The following is a 13,615-nucleotide window of genomic DNA, read 5'->3' on the forward strand; positions in this document are numbered from 1 at the left end:
AGGAAAAGAAATAAGAAATAAAAAATCCTTCCATCTGCTGTTGCGGGTCTTGGGGTGCTGGAGCCTATCTCAGCTGACTGGGGGCATAAGGCAGGGTTTAAAACTTTTTTTTTTTTTAAATTTCAATGCTAGACAGTGAGTCGAAATAGCCCAGTAGCCAGACTAATGTGCAAGGAAAGGAAATAAATGCCACTACACATAATGTAGATTCTTAATTTTCCCCCTTAATTGTTGCTCTCTGCCTAGACAAGCATCGCAGATACAAAGCATCTTGTTTTCTCTTGGAATAGTAGTACATATGTCTATCTGCTCTCCAGAGAAGAAGATAAAGAAAGCTAACGGGAAACCTCAGGTTTCAGTTTGCAATGCTTTCAAATAAACAAGATGATCATTGATGACGTCAGCAGCCTGATTACAAGACAGACTCAGATTCAGCCTCATTACTGACCTCTTCATTGCCATGACCATTTTTCTCCATTAGCTGCGAGCATTCAGGAACATCAGTTCTGACTTCAATTAGCTCTGTTAACTCTCCTCCGTTGGATGAATCTTGAAAGAACTGTAGGATGCCAGCTCCCAAGGCATTGCTCTCTATATCCAGCACTGTGCGGGTACTGTCAATGAGCCAGTCAACAGCCAGAATGAGAGAGATGTCACTGGTGGGCAATCCGACGGCCTCCAGTATGATAGCAAGGGTCATAACACCTCCAGCAGGAAGGCTTACTGCACCAACATTGGTTACTGTAGCTGTCAACAGGATTGTAATGACTTGGAGGAAGTTGAGGGGAATGTTGTTCAGTTGAGCGATGAAAATAGTAGCCACACACTGGAACAGCGCCGTTCCATTCATGTTGACGGTCACTCCGATGGGTAGGATGAAACGACTGATGTGCTTGGATACGCCATTATTTTCCTCCACGCACTTCATTGTCACGGGAAGGGCGGCCAAGCTAGAGGCAGTTCCAAAGGCAGTTTCCAGAGCGGTGAATGTTCCCCAGAGGAATACGTAAGGGTTCTTATTTGTAATGAAGCAGTATATGCGGGGAAGTACAATGATGCCATGGATGGCATGTCCAACAATGCAACATGCTATATACTTTCCCAGACAGGCAAACAGTGAAACCACATTGTTCAGCTTAACAATCTTGACAGCTACAAGGAACATGATACCAAAAGGGGCATACCACATGATCCAGGACACCAGCACCATGGTGGCCTCACTGAAGGACTTGAAGAACTTAATGAGGATCTCTCCTTCCTCCCCCAGCTTCCTTAAAGCTATACCAAACATGACGGCGAAGACGACCAGACCAAGAATGTTCATGCTGTCCTGATGTGTTCCGATGGGCAATTTTTCCACTGTGACATTGGGGTTTCCGTCAGTGCCATTCTTGGTAACGAGTTTGTAGCTAGTGGTATATGATTGAAAGGAAGCAGATACCAGGTTGGAGGGGAAAATGTTTCTGATCAAATCTAAGAAGGAGTCTATCACGTTTTTGGGTTCAGAGATGCCATCATCCAGCAATTCGATTCTGGTTTTGGTCACCGACCCCGGCATTACAATGAAAGCCATCGCAACCCCGATGATGGAGGCCATCAACGTGGTCATCAAGAAGAAGAGCATTGCCCAACCACCGAGCCTGCCAAGGGTTTTTGAGTTGATGTTGGCATCCACGGACACAACACTGCACACCACCAGTGGGATGATGATCAATTCCATTAATTGAATGAGCAGATCACCCGGGAAGCCAATGTAGATGATCTGTGATCTAGAGAGTGTCACGTTGCGCACAGCAAGGCCAATCAAAACTCCGGCAATGATCCCTACCACAGTGAGAATCACAAGCAAATTAGCCATCACAATCCTCTTCACCCGCTGGGACAGTGGTTCAGGATTTTTCCTTTTGGGACTCGTCGATTCATTAGTAAGCGCCTCGCTGTTGGAGGCTGTGCCTTCTTCTGAGTCCATTTTCTCAGCCGTTTGGGGCGTAAAGTTAATGATAAACTATGACTTCCGTATTGACAAAGTGGTCAACACGGATTTAACCTTTTAAAGATTTAATCTTTTGATCTTTCTTCATAGTACTTAGTTTACTCTCCTTTGATCATTCTTTATCTTTCTATTTTATGATATATACTGTACTGTAAACTGTACTGTAAACTGTACTGTAAACTTTAAAATCTCTCTCTCTGTATATATACATATATATATATATATATATATATATATATATATATATATATATATATATATATATATATATATACAGAGAGAGAGAGAGAGAGAGAGAGAGAGAGAGATAGACATGGATATACATACATACTGTAAACTAAATAGATATACTGTAACTTTGATCTACACTCCCTTGATCAATGCACAAATGAGACTCTTTGTTACGTCATTCAGCTTGTGAATGACGTGATAAACTGCCAGACTCTGAAGACCATGCACAACTGCTGAACTACTGTTCAGTCAAGGCTTCAGATTCAGATAAAGCACACATTGCTGGGGTATTTCAGGTGCAGTCTTCATACTTTGACAGGTGACAAATTTTACATCATGGACATTTTAGATTTACATTCTAATACCTGTTTACCATTAACATTGACTCTGACACCTAAAGAATCACATAAATGACATTATGAAGCAGCTGCATTGGTAACATTTGGACCTGAACTGCATCTCATGAGCAGTAATGAGTTATAATGAGCCTAGTAATAATGCTGCGCTAATGATGTCCTTATTGTGGATTTTAAAAAAAGGCAAAGAAAAAAAGAACAGGGCAAAGAAGAAACTTTAGCAAATAACAAGGGTTTCTTTCTGGATGAAAATAGCGAAGGAAAGCGTGGAAAACACCAGAAATCTTTGGGCCTAATTTAATGTATCTTCAGTATGTTCACAATTTTCCTTGTTGATTTAAATAAAGATGTTAAAATACCAAGAACTTGTCTTTCAGATTTTTATTATTAAAGCTTTGACTCACATCACCCAACCACCCATGGTGTTTGGGAGAAGAGAGTGAAGAGTGGTTACAGAGTGTACATATTTTAAGAAATACAAGCAGTATTAGCAATACAGGCAGGGGTGTACTGGGTGTAAAGAAAGCAAACAACGGAATCGTCAAGCACCATCAACCGAGACACAATCGGAGCATTAGTGTAACCACAGTAAACGACGCCTTGCTTCAACACTCAAAATTTATAGGTGCTAAAATTATAGGTGTCAACGCTTTGGTTTTCATCAGTACTTAGAACAAACATGCAAAGTAAGATGCCCTGAAGAAAACAATCATATTATGCAAGATATAAATAGCTTTCTACTATATCGTCCCAACATGAGTAGTTTCCATTACAACAGATGGGACAAAGATATTAAAATAGTTAGCATCAACATGCCTTTTGCTGACAAACTGAGATTTCAATTGAATCTCACAAGATTTTTCCCAATATTTTCCACCCCCCCCCACACACACACACAACTACAGTAGGTCTCCCATAGAAAGAGGGTCTTATTGCCTTTCTCTGCCATTTTACAGAGGCAGTTGAGCAAAATCTGTTTGTCCTTCTGAAATTGGTGAAGTTTATACCAACAAAGGTGCCTTGATTGTTGTCAGGTTCTTCAGAAGATTCGAATTATTATAATTCAGTGGTGGGACCCATCTAAATTACTGTACACATGTCGATCAAAGCCAGACTGTGTATCTTCTCATTCTGACGCGTGCATCCGCTCTACTGCTCTCTTAGCTCAAACATTAAGTCATCATGATTTTTCCGCCTCGTGAATCACTTGTTTCGAGACTCATTGTGGGGCCACATGAGAAACACACACCCTGAAACTCAAACCTTAGACAATCGACCAATTCTGACAATCGACCAATTCACCTAGGTTGCCTGTTTTCGGGAGGTGGGAGGAAGCCGGAACACCCGGAGAGAGCCCTCGCAGACATGGGGTGAACATACAACTCCACACAAAAAGGAACCAAACAAGGAACCTTCTTGTTACAACATTACCGACTGTGCCGCCATGCTGTCCATATTGTTTTATTCATTCAGTCATTCATCTTCAGTACCCGCTTTTTCTGCTGTCACGTCATGGGGTTGCTGGAGTCTATCCCAGCAGACTTGGGGCATGAGGCGGGTACACTCCGGGCACAGTGGGAGGTGCACTGCTTCGCCACATGAAGAACAGCTACGCACGAACACTTATGGACAATTTTAGACCAGCCAGTAGTACATATTATATTAGTGGGACCCATGTATATTACATGGATTTTGTATGCTTTTGGGAGTGGGGGGAAGCCGGAGCACCCGGAGAAAACCCACCCAGACACATGTACCAATATTTGCTACCCCATTCCTCCAGGAAGTGGCAGCTACAATTACCGGTATGTCTACCAGAGAAAGAGGGTATTATCCTTCTCTGACATTTTACAGAGGCAGTTGAGCAAAATCTGAATGTCCTTCTGAAGTTGCTGAGGTGCCCTGGATGTTATCAACTTCTTCAGAACATTTGAATTGTTATAATTCGTCTCCAGGGTGCTGAGGTAATTCGTCTGCATGATCCCATAGGTGTTCACGACAAATTCAGAAAAAACAGGGTGAAACTTTGTTTGATAACCAAGCTGGGACAAACTATCCATGAGCTTAATGTATCTCTTTGTGAGAAAAAGCCGATAGTCGTCATCTTCCTCCCCTGTCAGTGGGTGTGTGCTCGCCTGTAAGAGAGAAAGAAGACCTTGTTACATTCCAATGTCATGAAGATGGAACTTTATGCACTGAAGAATCAAAAAGCAAGAAGTTTTTCTGAAGAGTTCACAACTTTTTGAAACATAGATAAAATTATTACTGTCTCACCTCTTTGATCTTGTCAGGTATATTCTGGACTGTGAAGCCATAAAACCTCTTACGCCCCCGGAAAACATATGACAAAATTCTTTTATCCAGCTGATAGGCAATTTCTCCCAGAAACTTTTTTTGACCTTCAATAAAATAAGACAGGTCAAAAAAATAAATGCGTCTTTCTACAATTTGGACTGTCAATACTTTAAAGGAATCCACCTGTAGGAGTGTCACTCACCTTCGACCTCTGAGGAGGTTTCTGACCGTATGCCTTGAGTCACTTCTGGGTTTGGGCACGCTGAATTTTGTAGGAAAGATGTGAAGTTGATGGGGGATGATGCTCGATTTTCACCTTTGAGTCTGGTATGTTGAAAATCTTTTAGAAGCATTTCTTCATCACACGTGTTTCTGAGCTGGCTGGTTGGCTTTGGTGCTGCGAAGGATGTCCAACTAACTGATAACACAAATTAAAGATATTATCATTGTCATTTTTCATTAATGAAAAACAGAAGATACCTGTCTTTTGACATTTAAGAGATCAGTGAAGAGACACCTATAAGTTATAAGGAGTAAGTATCAAATGCACCAAGTGACATGTTGAGTAAACAGGAAATCATCGTTTTCTTGCAGATTTTGGGATTCAATCAGATGTTGCATTAAACCATATACTGTACTGTACATATAGATATCAGTTCTTCGCTAAGGCACAATACATTTTTGATTTACCACGGCAGTTGTTGAATGCAGTGAGAATGAATAAGTCAATAAAAGCAGCGGTCCCCAACCTTTTTAGCACCACTGACCGGTTTCATCTAAGACAATATTGTCATGGACCGAGCTTCATTTGCTGGCTGATCTTTAATGACGCCAGGACGGCTTGTTGTAATAATAAATCACTGCAGTGGTCTAATGCGAAATGCAGACATCAACAGACAATACACAACCCTTTTTTTTTTTTTTTTCATAAATTGATTATCAACATCTCTGTAAACAAAACTATTTATGTTCGAGCAAAAATCCTTTTCAATAAGAAATAATTATAATACAAATTTTATTCACGTGACTGGGCTGATGGGGTTTATTTTGAAATATAGCGACTTACTATCAGTGCGTTCACTATAGGAGAAATTCTGATCATTTTTATATAAGAGGTTGAATAAGTCAATCATAAAGTAATAATAATGAGAATTAGTGGGAGCGATCCGGTCCCATGTTGGGGTAACGAGATACAATAAAAACCGGAGTGTGTTCCGGATGTCTGGTCTGCTTCGTAGTTGGGTTTTGGTTGCGGTCACTGCAGAAAATCCCGCTTCACAAAGACAGGTTGGAAATGGAAGCAGGGTTTTCACTGCTTTTTGGGTGATCTCATGATATTCTGCCTTGATTTTACTTCAGAACATCGGCAGAACACTCATTTTTGCTCGCTTGTGGCCTTAATATTGGGGCTGGTAATCTGTGGTCACCGAGATCTGTCAAGCGGGACAGACGCATGCATTCGTCTCTGCGTCATTCCGCACAGAAGTCACTTTTCAAAATAAAACATCTTTCGATTGATAGTAAAAAAAAGGAAAATTCAAACGTTCTGTGCCGAATGGTGCCTAATGGTTGGGGACCGCTGAATAAAAGCACTGCGCCTTGCCTCAGCACCACTGACCCGTTCAATAGCTGCCATCTACTGGCAGAGAAAAGTATTGACAATTACCTGAGTGCCGCTCCGTACTGTCGTCGACAAAGCTGTCCAACCTGCTTCTCAAGTCTTTGTTTTCCTTGACTAATTTAATCATAATCCGCAGATTGTCATTTTCCATTCTGAGTTGCCCCATTTTATTGGGCAGGTCGGCTATGGTCTCTTCCCAGTTCATTCTGTTGCTTCTAGTATAAAAGCAAAGAATTTTTTTTTTTTCATTTTCAACTTCAGAAATCAAACACGTACTGAATATCAGTAATATATTGTGTACTTCCGGTTGTGGACTGTGTACTTGTGGCCAACTGAAATGCATTGAAACAACATTTTTAAATTCCTTGTTATGTACAGTTAAATCATAAAATTTAGGTTAAAATGCTTTCATTCTAAATTCACTTTTTGACACTTTAATTTTAAAAGTTTTCTACCAGATTATTTATAAATTTTTTGGCTAAGGGAGTAATTTCATCTAATATGGCTTTCCAATAGGGACACATGATGGTTTATTAACTCCAATGGAGCAAATAAATGAGTAATGTAAGGATGTTGGCCAATGACGTGTCTATGCATGAAACTGCAGCACAAACATGTATTTGCAAGATAAAATGACAAATTATTATGCATCTTACCTCTAAATCTTCCTGGAATGTAAGTTTCAGTTGATGCCTACCATATATGCAAGTGACAAAGGCGAAATTGCTTTTGATGTCACCTGTTGAAAGAAACTGTTTGTTGCTTTGTTCTTTTCTTAATGAACACATGCTTCTTTGTTATGTCAAGATCAAAGAGTTAAGATGTTGAGACATTCTCTGCACTTGAAGACAGATCACCCAAGATGAGGGCACCTGAAACACTCAGAGGATGACAGCATCACAACTGATGATATTTGCTGCATTTCATGTCCTGTGTGATAAGAGGTTGGCAAAACCTACCAATAGAAAGTGTTCCTGGAAGAGCTGAGGCACAGCAATTGCCAGATGGCCTTGTCCCTCACATTCAACAGCCACTAATGCCCTTGTTGCTGAGATAAAGCATCCCAAGTCACAGGATGACCCACAACCAACCAGCACCAGAGAAGGTGTGAACTGTGCACATCCAGGAAAAAAAATGGTGTAGGATCACTGTGGTCTACACATTATGCTACCTTTGACCATCGCACACACACACACATACACACGCACGCACACACGCACACACACAAAATATTGTTGTTCTCTTGCTCTTATAAAATTCATGTTTTTCTTCTTTAAAACAAAGAAGCACTGCTTTATTTAAAGGGTTAAAATACACAAATTGAATTAAAAATTTTGATGTCACAATCAGATCTGATGCCAAATTAAAAAATTTACATTGTAAAAGTGTCAAATATTTTCAGTGTATAGTGTTTGTAAAACATCATTTTTCAACAGCAATCAGAAGGCCTATGTAATTCACATGGGTCCCGCTATTAATTCACGAAAACTCAGATGCACTGCAAATACACAAAGTTGGCATTTTTAAGGTTGTTTTCCAACAAGGGCATTGTGCAAACAAACTAGCATTTCCAGGGTTAAAAAATTAAAAATGAATTGAGTTTATATTTAAAAGAACTGATAGTTAACTTTATGCATAAAAGCAAGTTAAATATCAAAAAAATTGTAGTTATTGGCCATATCTGTCCAGAATCAAACTGAGTGGATAGATAGTCATTTTGAAGGCCAGAGGGTTAAACTTCCTGTCCTGCGACTCCCTAGTCAGAACAAAGTGATGTAGCCCTGGTGGGCGCTTGTGTGCCATACAGAAGACAGCCAGAGATGAGCCAAGTTTTAGAAAAAATTTTTATTGAAGTATTTCTTTTTAAAGAATAGTTAAACGTTTCCTGTTCAACATCCACTTATTACAAAACACTGACTCTGGTTTTCAACTGTGTACATCAGCTGTTGTTAGGGTTAGGGTCAGGGATTTAACAGTGTGAGGATTCATGCATCAGTTTTCCCTTTCTGATCTCTGTGGGTTTATGGGTCAAGTATTTCTTGTCAATCTTGAACTGGGAATAGCAGTTTAACTAAACAACCCTAATTTACAATCCATTAACAATTTTTTTAGAAGTGTAATTGCATTACAAAGTATGTGACCTATGTATTTATTTTTGCTGAAGCAACGATCTCCAGCAAATATCATTCAACCACTTCTCATCATGGTTGTCATTGTAGGTACTTCAGGACTGTTTTATCTGAAATGAACAGTTTCCTCCATGAAAAAGCCCACAGCCAGCCAAGGTCTTCTTCCACTGAAGTCAACAAACCAAATGAGAAGTCGTTGAAAGGCAACAGATGAAATCTACCAAAAACTTTCATGCCAACAGACTTGTCTCCATAACAAGAAAATCTTACTGCTTCCACTGATGAAAGCCCTCTCAGAGTTTGTCAAATATTTACATTTACATGATTTTATAAACCATACAATATATTTTCAGCCAAAATTAAGTAGTACATCAGGTCATACAGCTCAAAAAACTTCAATAAGCCCCAAAACTACACCAAAGATTAACTGCTTATAATATCTTTAAAATAAGATTTACATTGGTTAATGGAAAGAAATACTGAAATACCTGTTTAGTGCACACTACAAGATGAAAAATATGATTATTGGAACCCACATCTAGAAATGAACTGAAAGCCATCTTCTGTCAGAAATGTGATTTTTTAGCTGCTCAACTCCCCCTTGCTCTTCCAATAATAGCAAGAATGTAGAGAAAGACATTGATGATATCTGTATACAGGTTAAGAGCAGCAAACACATATTCTTCTGGACTCAGGGCCATTTCCTTGTTGCCAAGCAACAGCTGGGTGTCCACTGCCAAGAACTGCAACATAGAAGAAAGTAAAAACAGGTCAGTTACTTGTCTAAGTTTTAACTCTTAACAAAATTACCCATATACCCCAAGAACAGTAGAAAATGACGACCAAAACAGAAAGATGAAGTTAAAAAATGGTTTTTATGAAGTAATTACACACAAACATAAGAAGAATGTTTTAAATACTTCATTTACATTCATTTTTACAAACATAACATATTAAACCACTAATTGTGGCAGTTATGTCCTTTTAAATAAGATATTTTTATTCAACTAATAAATAAATACTAAAATTCTTCATCTGAGAACTTACACAAGTGAACAGCAAAGCTCCCAGTCCAGCATACACAATGTGCAGAATCCTGTCACGGATGAAGATGCAGAGGAAGCCGAAGAGGATCAGGACAATTAAACAGACAAAAAGCACACCATAACAGGACGTGAAGTCATACTTGGTCTGTTGAAGGAGAAATACAGGTTAAGGTTACCATGACATTAAGTCTTATGATTGATGATATACTTGATAACATGCACACAAGCAGTGGGGAGTTATTGATACAAACCTGCAGAGAGAAGATGACAACTGAAAAGCATACAACTGCTGTGATGCCCACTGCCATGACGACCGATTCGGTGTCATGGAAGCTGGCTATCATTCCCACCATGTAGGACATGCTCAGAGTCAGGATAGACTGAAAACAAGAAACAGAAATACATGAGCAGTGCTCCACACAGATGAGAGCAGTTTCATGGCACAAATCAGAAATTGTGAATCAATTTAATAGTACCAACAGAGATTTTTGAGGTTCAGTGTGAATCACAGAAGTGTTGAATCTAAGTAAATGCAGTAAAGTCTACAGGAAACAATCTTCTCTGCTATACTACCACATCAAAATACATTTTTATTTAACAGTACAAGTTTCAAATAAATGGAAACAGAATTATGCATATTACTATGACAACACCAATTCCAAAAATCAGAAGGTCCACACTACAACACATTGTTTCTGAGCTACTATTGCTCTCTATTTCCTATTTTGAACAAACAGTTTCAGCAAGCTTACCAATGCAACCAGGTTCCATGGATGTCTCCGGCGAAAGTTTCCACAGCAGCTGATTACACAAACTGACACAAAGAATATTGCATAGGACACAAGATAGGTCCAGGTGTTCACCATGACAAATGCCTTGACCTCATCCACAAAGGTGAAAACAGCCACAAACGCAAAGGTCACCATCAGCTGAGCTGTCAACACCAAGAACACCTAGAAGGAAAAGTTTATTACCATCCGGCAGACATGGTGGTTATGTTTCAATCTAAAGTAGATACGACAAAAACTTGATAGCAATGAAAATACAGCCAGATAAGATGATTTAGCACAAATGCCAGCACTTTTTCGAGGGCTTTTTTTTCCTGAAAGATCATGCTTAACTGCATATTCCTGTACCATACCTTATAACTGTTTATCATCACAAGTACTAAACACAGATTAAAAAATCAAAATACTGTGTAATTATTTTGCTATTTTTTGGTGTTATAATTTCATATATAAATTGTGTTTAATTTGGTATTATTTTACATTTGTACCCGTTTGAAATAAGGGCTTCTATTGGCAATCTAGCTATTATTAGACCTTATCTTTACCTCAAGAGAAAGAAGAGTGTGAGTACTATTATATTATTATTTAGATAATGAATTAGGAGTAATATTACAGTCTAGACAGGAAATAGCCTGATATAGACAGAGTTGATTATGCATTATAGAATTTTTTTTTTCCTGCATTACATTTTAAGAAAACCGCAAATGAACAAAATAACAAAACAGGTATGGCTGTTGTTAAGAAAAAGTTATGTTCGTTATACAAAAAGCAGTTTTTCGTAACAGTCTCATATACATTTCAAACTCACTGTTGTTTTACCTTCCTTATAAAAGCTCTTCTTATGTTCTTGTTATCCAGCCCAAAATCAAAATCTTGATTCTCGTGAAAGGGTGGTGGATCCTCATTGTGATGATAAACATCATCTAAAACCACAAACAATAAATTAAGGTAAACTACGAATATCTAATATGTTACAGAAACAAAAAATCCCAAAGATATTCAGAATAATAATAACTGATGTTACCATTGAAGCCTTGGTCTGGCGCACAATATGGAGAAGAGGGGTTGGGCCCATATCCAGGGCCGCCCTGAGGATTCATCCCAAAAGCTCCAGGAACAGCTGGCGCGAAGGCGGTCGGTGGAGGTAAAGGTAGACCGCCGGGAGCCGGGAACCCACCAGGAGCCGGGAACCCACCAGGAGCCGGGAACCCTCCAGGAGCCGCGAACCCTCCAGGAGCCGCGAACCCTCCAGGAGCCGCGAACCCATCAGGAGCCGCGAACCCATCAGGAGCCGCGAACCCTCCAGGAGCCGCGAACGCATCAGTAGCCGGGAACCCTCCAGGAGCCGCGAACGCATCAGTAGCCGGGAACCCTCCAGGAGCCGCGAACGCATCAGTAGCCGGGAACCCTCCAGGAGCCGCGAACGCATCAGTAGCCGGGAACCCTCCAGGAGCCGCGAACCCTCCAGGAGGAACAGGACCTCCGAACACGTTTGGGCCCGGCATATTCACATCAAACCCGACAGGAAACCCAGGCTGCCCGGTGAGGGCGGATGGAGAAGGCCCCCCGTCCATCGGAGCATAGGCAGTCTTCTCGGTGGCCATCTCCGGCAGACCGTCTGCAGCGTTGGATTAACAGAGTGAATGATGAAGGTTTAGAATTAAAGACGTTACGCGGCAGGACATTGAAGGGGAAAAAAAAGCAACGTTCAGACAATGACGGTACCACAGTGCGATACGCAGTGACGTCACAAGGTCACATGACGACCATGACTTCCGGTATAATGGTCGATAAAAAATGTCAAACGGCAATTTTATGTCAACAGTTTATAACTTGTACATATTTTTTGGTTTAGTACCACTGAAATCCACACCACGCTTCGAGTTAAACTGAAATTTAGGCTCCGAGTTTGAAACCAATCGACAACATTCACGTTACTTCGAGTCTCAATATTTCACGCAGCTGCAGTTTTCGTTCGCTAATTTTTGGCCTTCTTATTAACCTCAAGTCAAGAAAAAAACCATTTATCCCATTTGAAACAAATTAATTCAGCAGGTTGTTTAAAGTTTGGGCGATAATCCGGAGACAAAATAACGTTACATGACACCGCGTTGTTCGTCAAAGCACAATGTTTCCATGTTTTACCACCAGAGTTAACCGATGCGATTATATAACGACCAGAAAAGTTAAGATACCTTTCTAAGATACTCACGTTAGCCGCAGGGAGCGTTTTAAGAGTTCCTCTAAGGCGATCTGTTGTGTTTTTAGTCTATCCCACGAAGACGAGTGTTTCGTTCACCCTCACTTCCAGTAACCTGCGTCACCGCCCCCAGTAAGGGGCGTTCTGAGCCTCGCTCGAGTGTCGGAAGTGATGGAACGGAGGTGTAGGCTCTATGAAGCACGACAGAAGTCGTTCGTGGGAATCAGTTGTTTGGATGAACAATCAAGTATTGTTACCACCAAACTTAGATTTAAAACCTGCGTTGCAATCCAGACTGACATAATGTACCCATATCTGCATAGTTCTGATCAGCATCAGTTTTCTTCAGGGGAAATTCCAATATATCATATCCAATAACGATCGTTATAAAATTAATGGTGAAAACATTAAAAATTCCCATATGAACCTGAACGCAGCATGTCAAACCGGGTTCTGTGTTTTGAACCAGCTTGCATGACTTGGTGATATCTCAGATTAAGCTTTAAATTCCTCAATAACAAGCTGACTAAACCTTTTTCTGCCATTGAAAAATAACTGCGATTTTTAAATCACAGAGACGACATTCCCTCTGAAGATTAATGTTATTATCATTATAAGTATATTATAGCAGTCGTAGTTATAGTTGTAATAGTATCATCATTATAATTATTAGCAGTAGTTGGTAAACTACATTTTCAAGCAGTCTGACCACCCTGAGCAGCTCCCTGTGTGTCACAGCAGGTTGGATTCGTGTTACACAAACATCACTGCCTTGAAAGTCCACCAAAACCTGTAGTTCATTATTATTTAATGACACAGATCTCCACCGATGCAGGATGCACAACTTATCTCTTAGCTTTAGATTTCTGCTCGAAACTGGTTGTTGAATTATCTTACATCTGCAGAGATGTTGATGAAAAAACGATTATGACAATTCATATCAAATGAAATTCTGC

General features: G+C 40.0%; 2 protein-coding genes across 2 annotated transcripts; both read right to left on the minus strand.

Moving 5' to 3' along the window:
• Positions 1-412: 412 nt before the first annotated feature.
• On the minus strand, positions 413-6,701 carry LOC137601461 (neutral amino acid transporter B(0)-like). Its single transcript, XM_068323651.1, has 6 exons — positions 6,542-6,701; positions 5,078-5,293; positions 4,855-4,979; positions 4,433-4,715; positions 2,590-2,618; positions 413-2,005 (listed from the first exon to the last, which is right to left on the minus strand). The coding sequence occupies exons 1-6, from the start codon at positions 6,699-6,701 to the stop codon at positions 413-415; spliced, it is 2,406 nt and encodes an 801-aa protein (XP_068179752.1).
• Positions 6,702-8,322: 1,621 nt separating this feature from the next.
• grinab (glutamate receptor, ionotropic, N-methyl D-aspartate-associated protein 1b (glutamate binding)) lies at positions 8,323-12,822 on the minus strand. Its single transcript, XM_068324491.1, has 7 exons — positions 12,672-12,822; positions 11,484-12,077; positions 11,279-11,382; positions 10,424-10,624; positions 9,923-10,051; positions 9,673-9,816; positions 8,323-9,368 (listed from the first exon to the last, which is right to left on the minus strand). Exons 2-7 carry the CDS (start codon positions 12,061-12,063, stop codon positions 9,216-9,218), a joined length of 1,311 nt encoding a protein of 436 aa, XP_068180592.1. The 5' UTR covers positions 12,064-12,077; positions 12,672-12,822; the 3' UTR covers positions 8,323-9,215.
• Positions 12,823-13,615: the final 793 nt, after the last annotated feature.

The sequence above is a fragment of the Antennarius striatus genome, chromosome 9 (assembly GCF_040054535.1).
Source record: "Antennarius striatus isolate MH-2024 chromosome 9, ASM4005453v1, whole genome shotgun sequence".
Lineage (NCBI taxonomy): Eukaryota > Metazoa > Chordata > Actinopteri > Lophiiformes > Antennariidae > Antennarius > Antennarius striatus.

Coding starts and splice junctions, on each gene's coding strand:
- LOC137601461 (XM_068323651.1), bottom strand. CDS start 6,701: ATGAACTGGGAAGAGACCATAGCCGACCTGCCCAATAAAATGGGGCAA. Junction 5,294..6,541: donor CAGTACGGAGCGGCACTCAG/GTAATTGTCAAT, acceptor TTGTGTTATCAG/TTAGTTGGACATCCTTCGCA. Junction 4,716..4,854: donor TACCTGACAAGATCAAAGAG/GTGAGACAGTAA, acceptor TCTCTCTTACAG/GCGAGCACACACCCACTGAC.
- grinab (XM_068324491.1), bottom strand. CDS start 12,063: ATGGCCACCGAGAAGACTGCCTATGCTCCGATGGACGGGGGGCCTTCT. Junction 10,625..11,278: donor GAAGAGCTTTTATAAGGAAG/GTAAAACAACAG, acceptor TTTTCCTTCTAG/GTGTTCTTGGTGTTGACAGC. Junction 10,052..10,423: donor CATGGAACCTGGTTGCATTG/GTAAGCTTGCTG, acceptor TCTTGTTTTCAG/TCTATCCTGACTCTGAGCAT.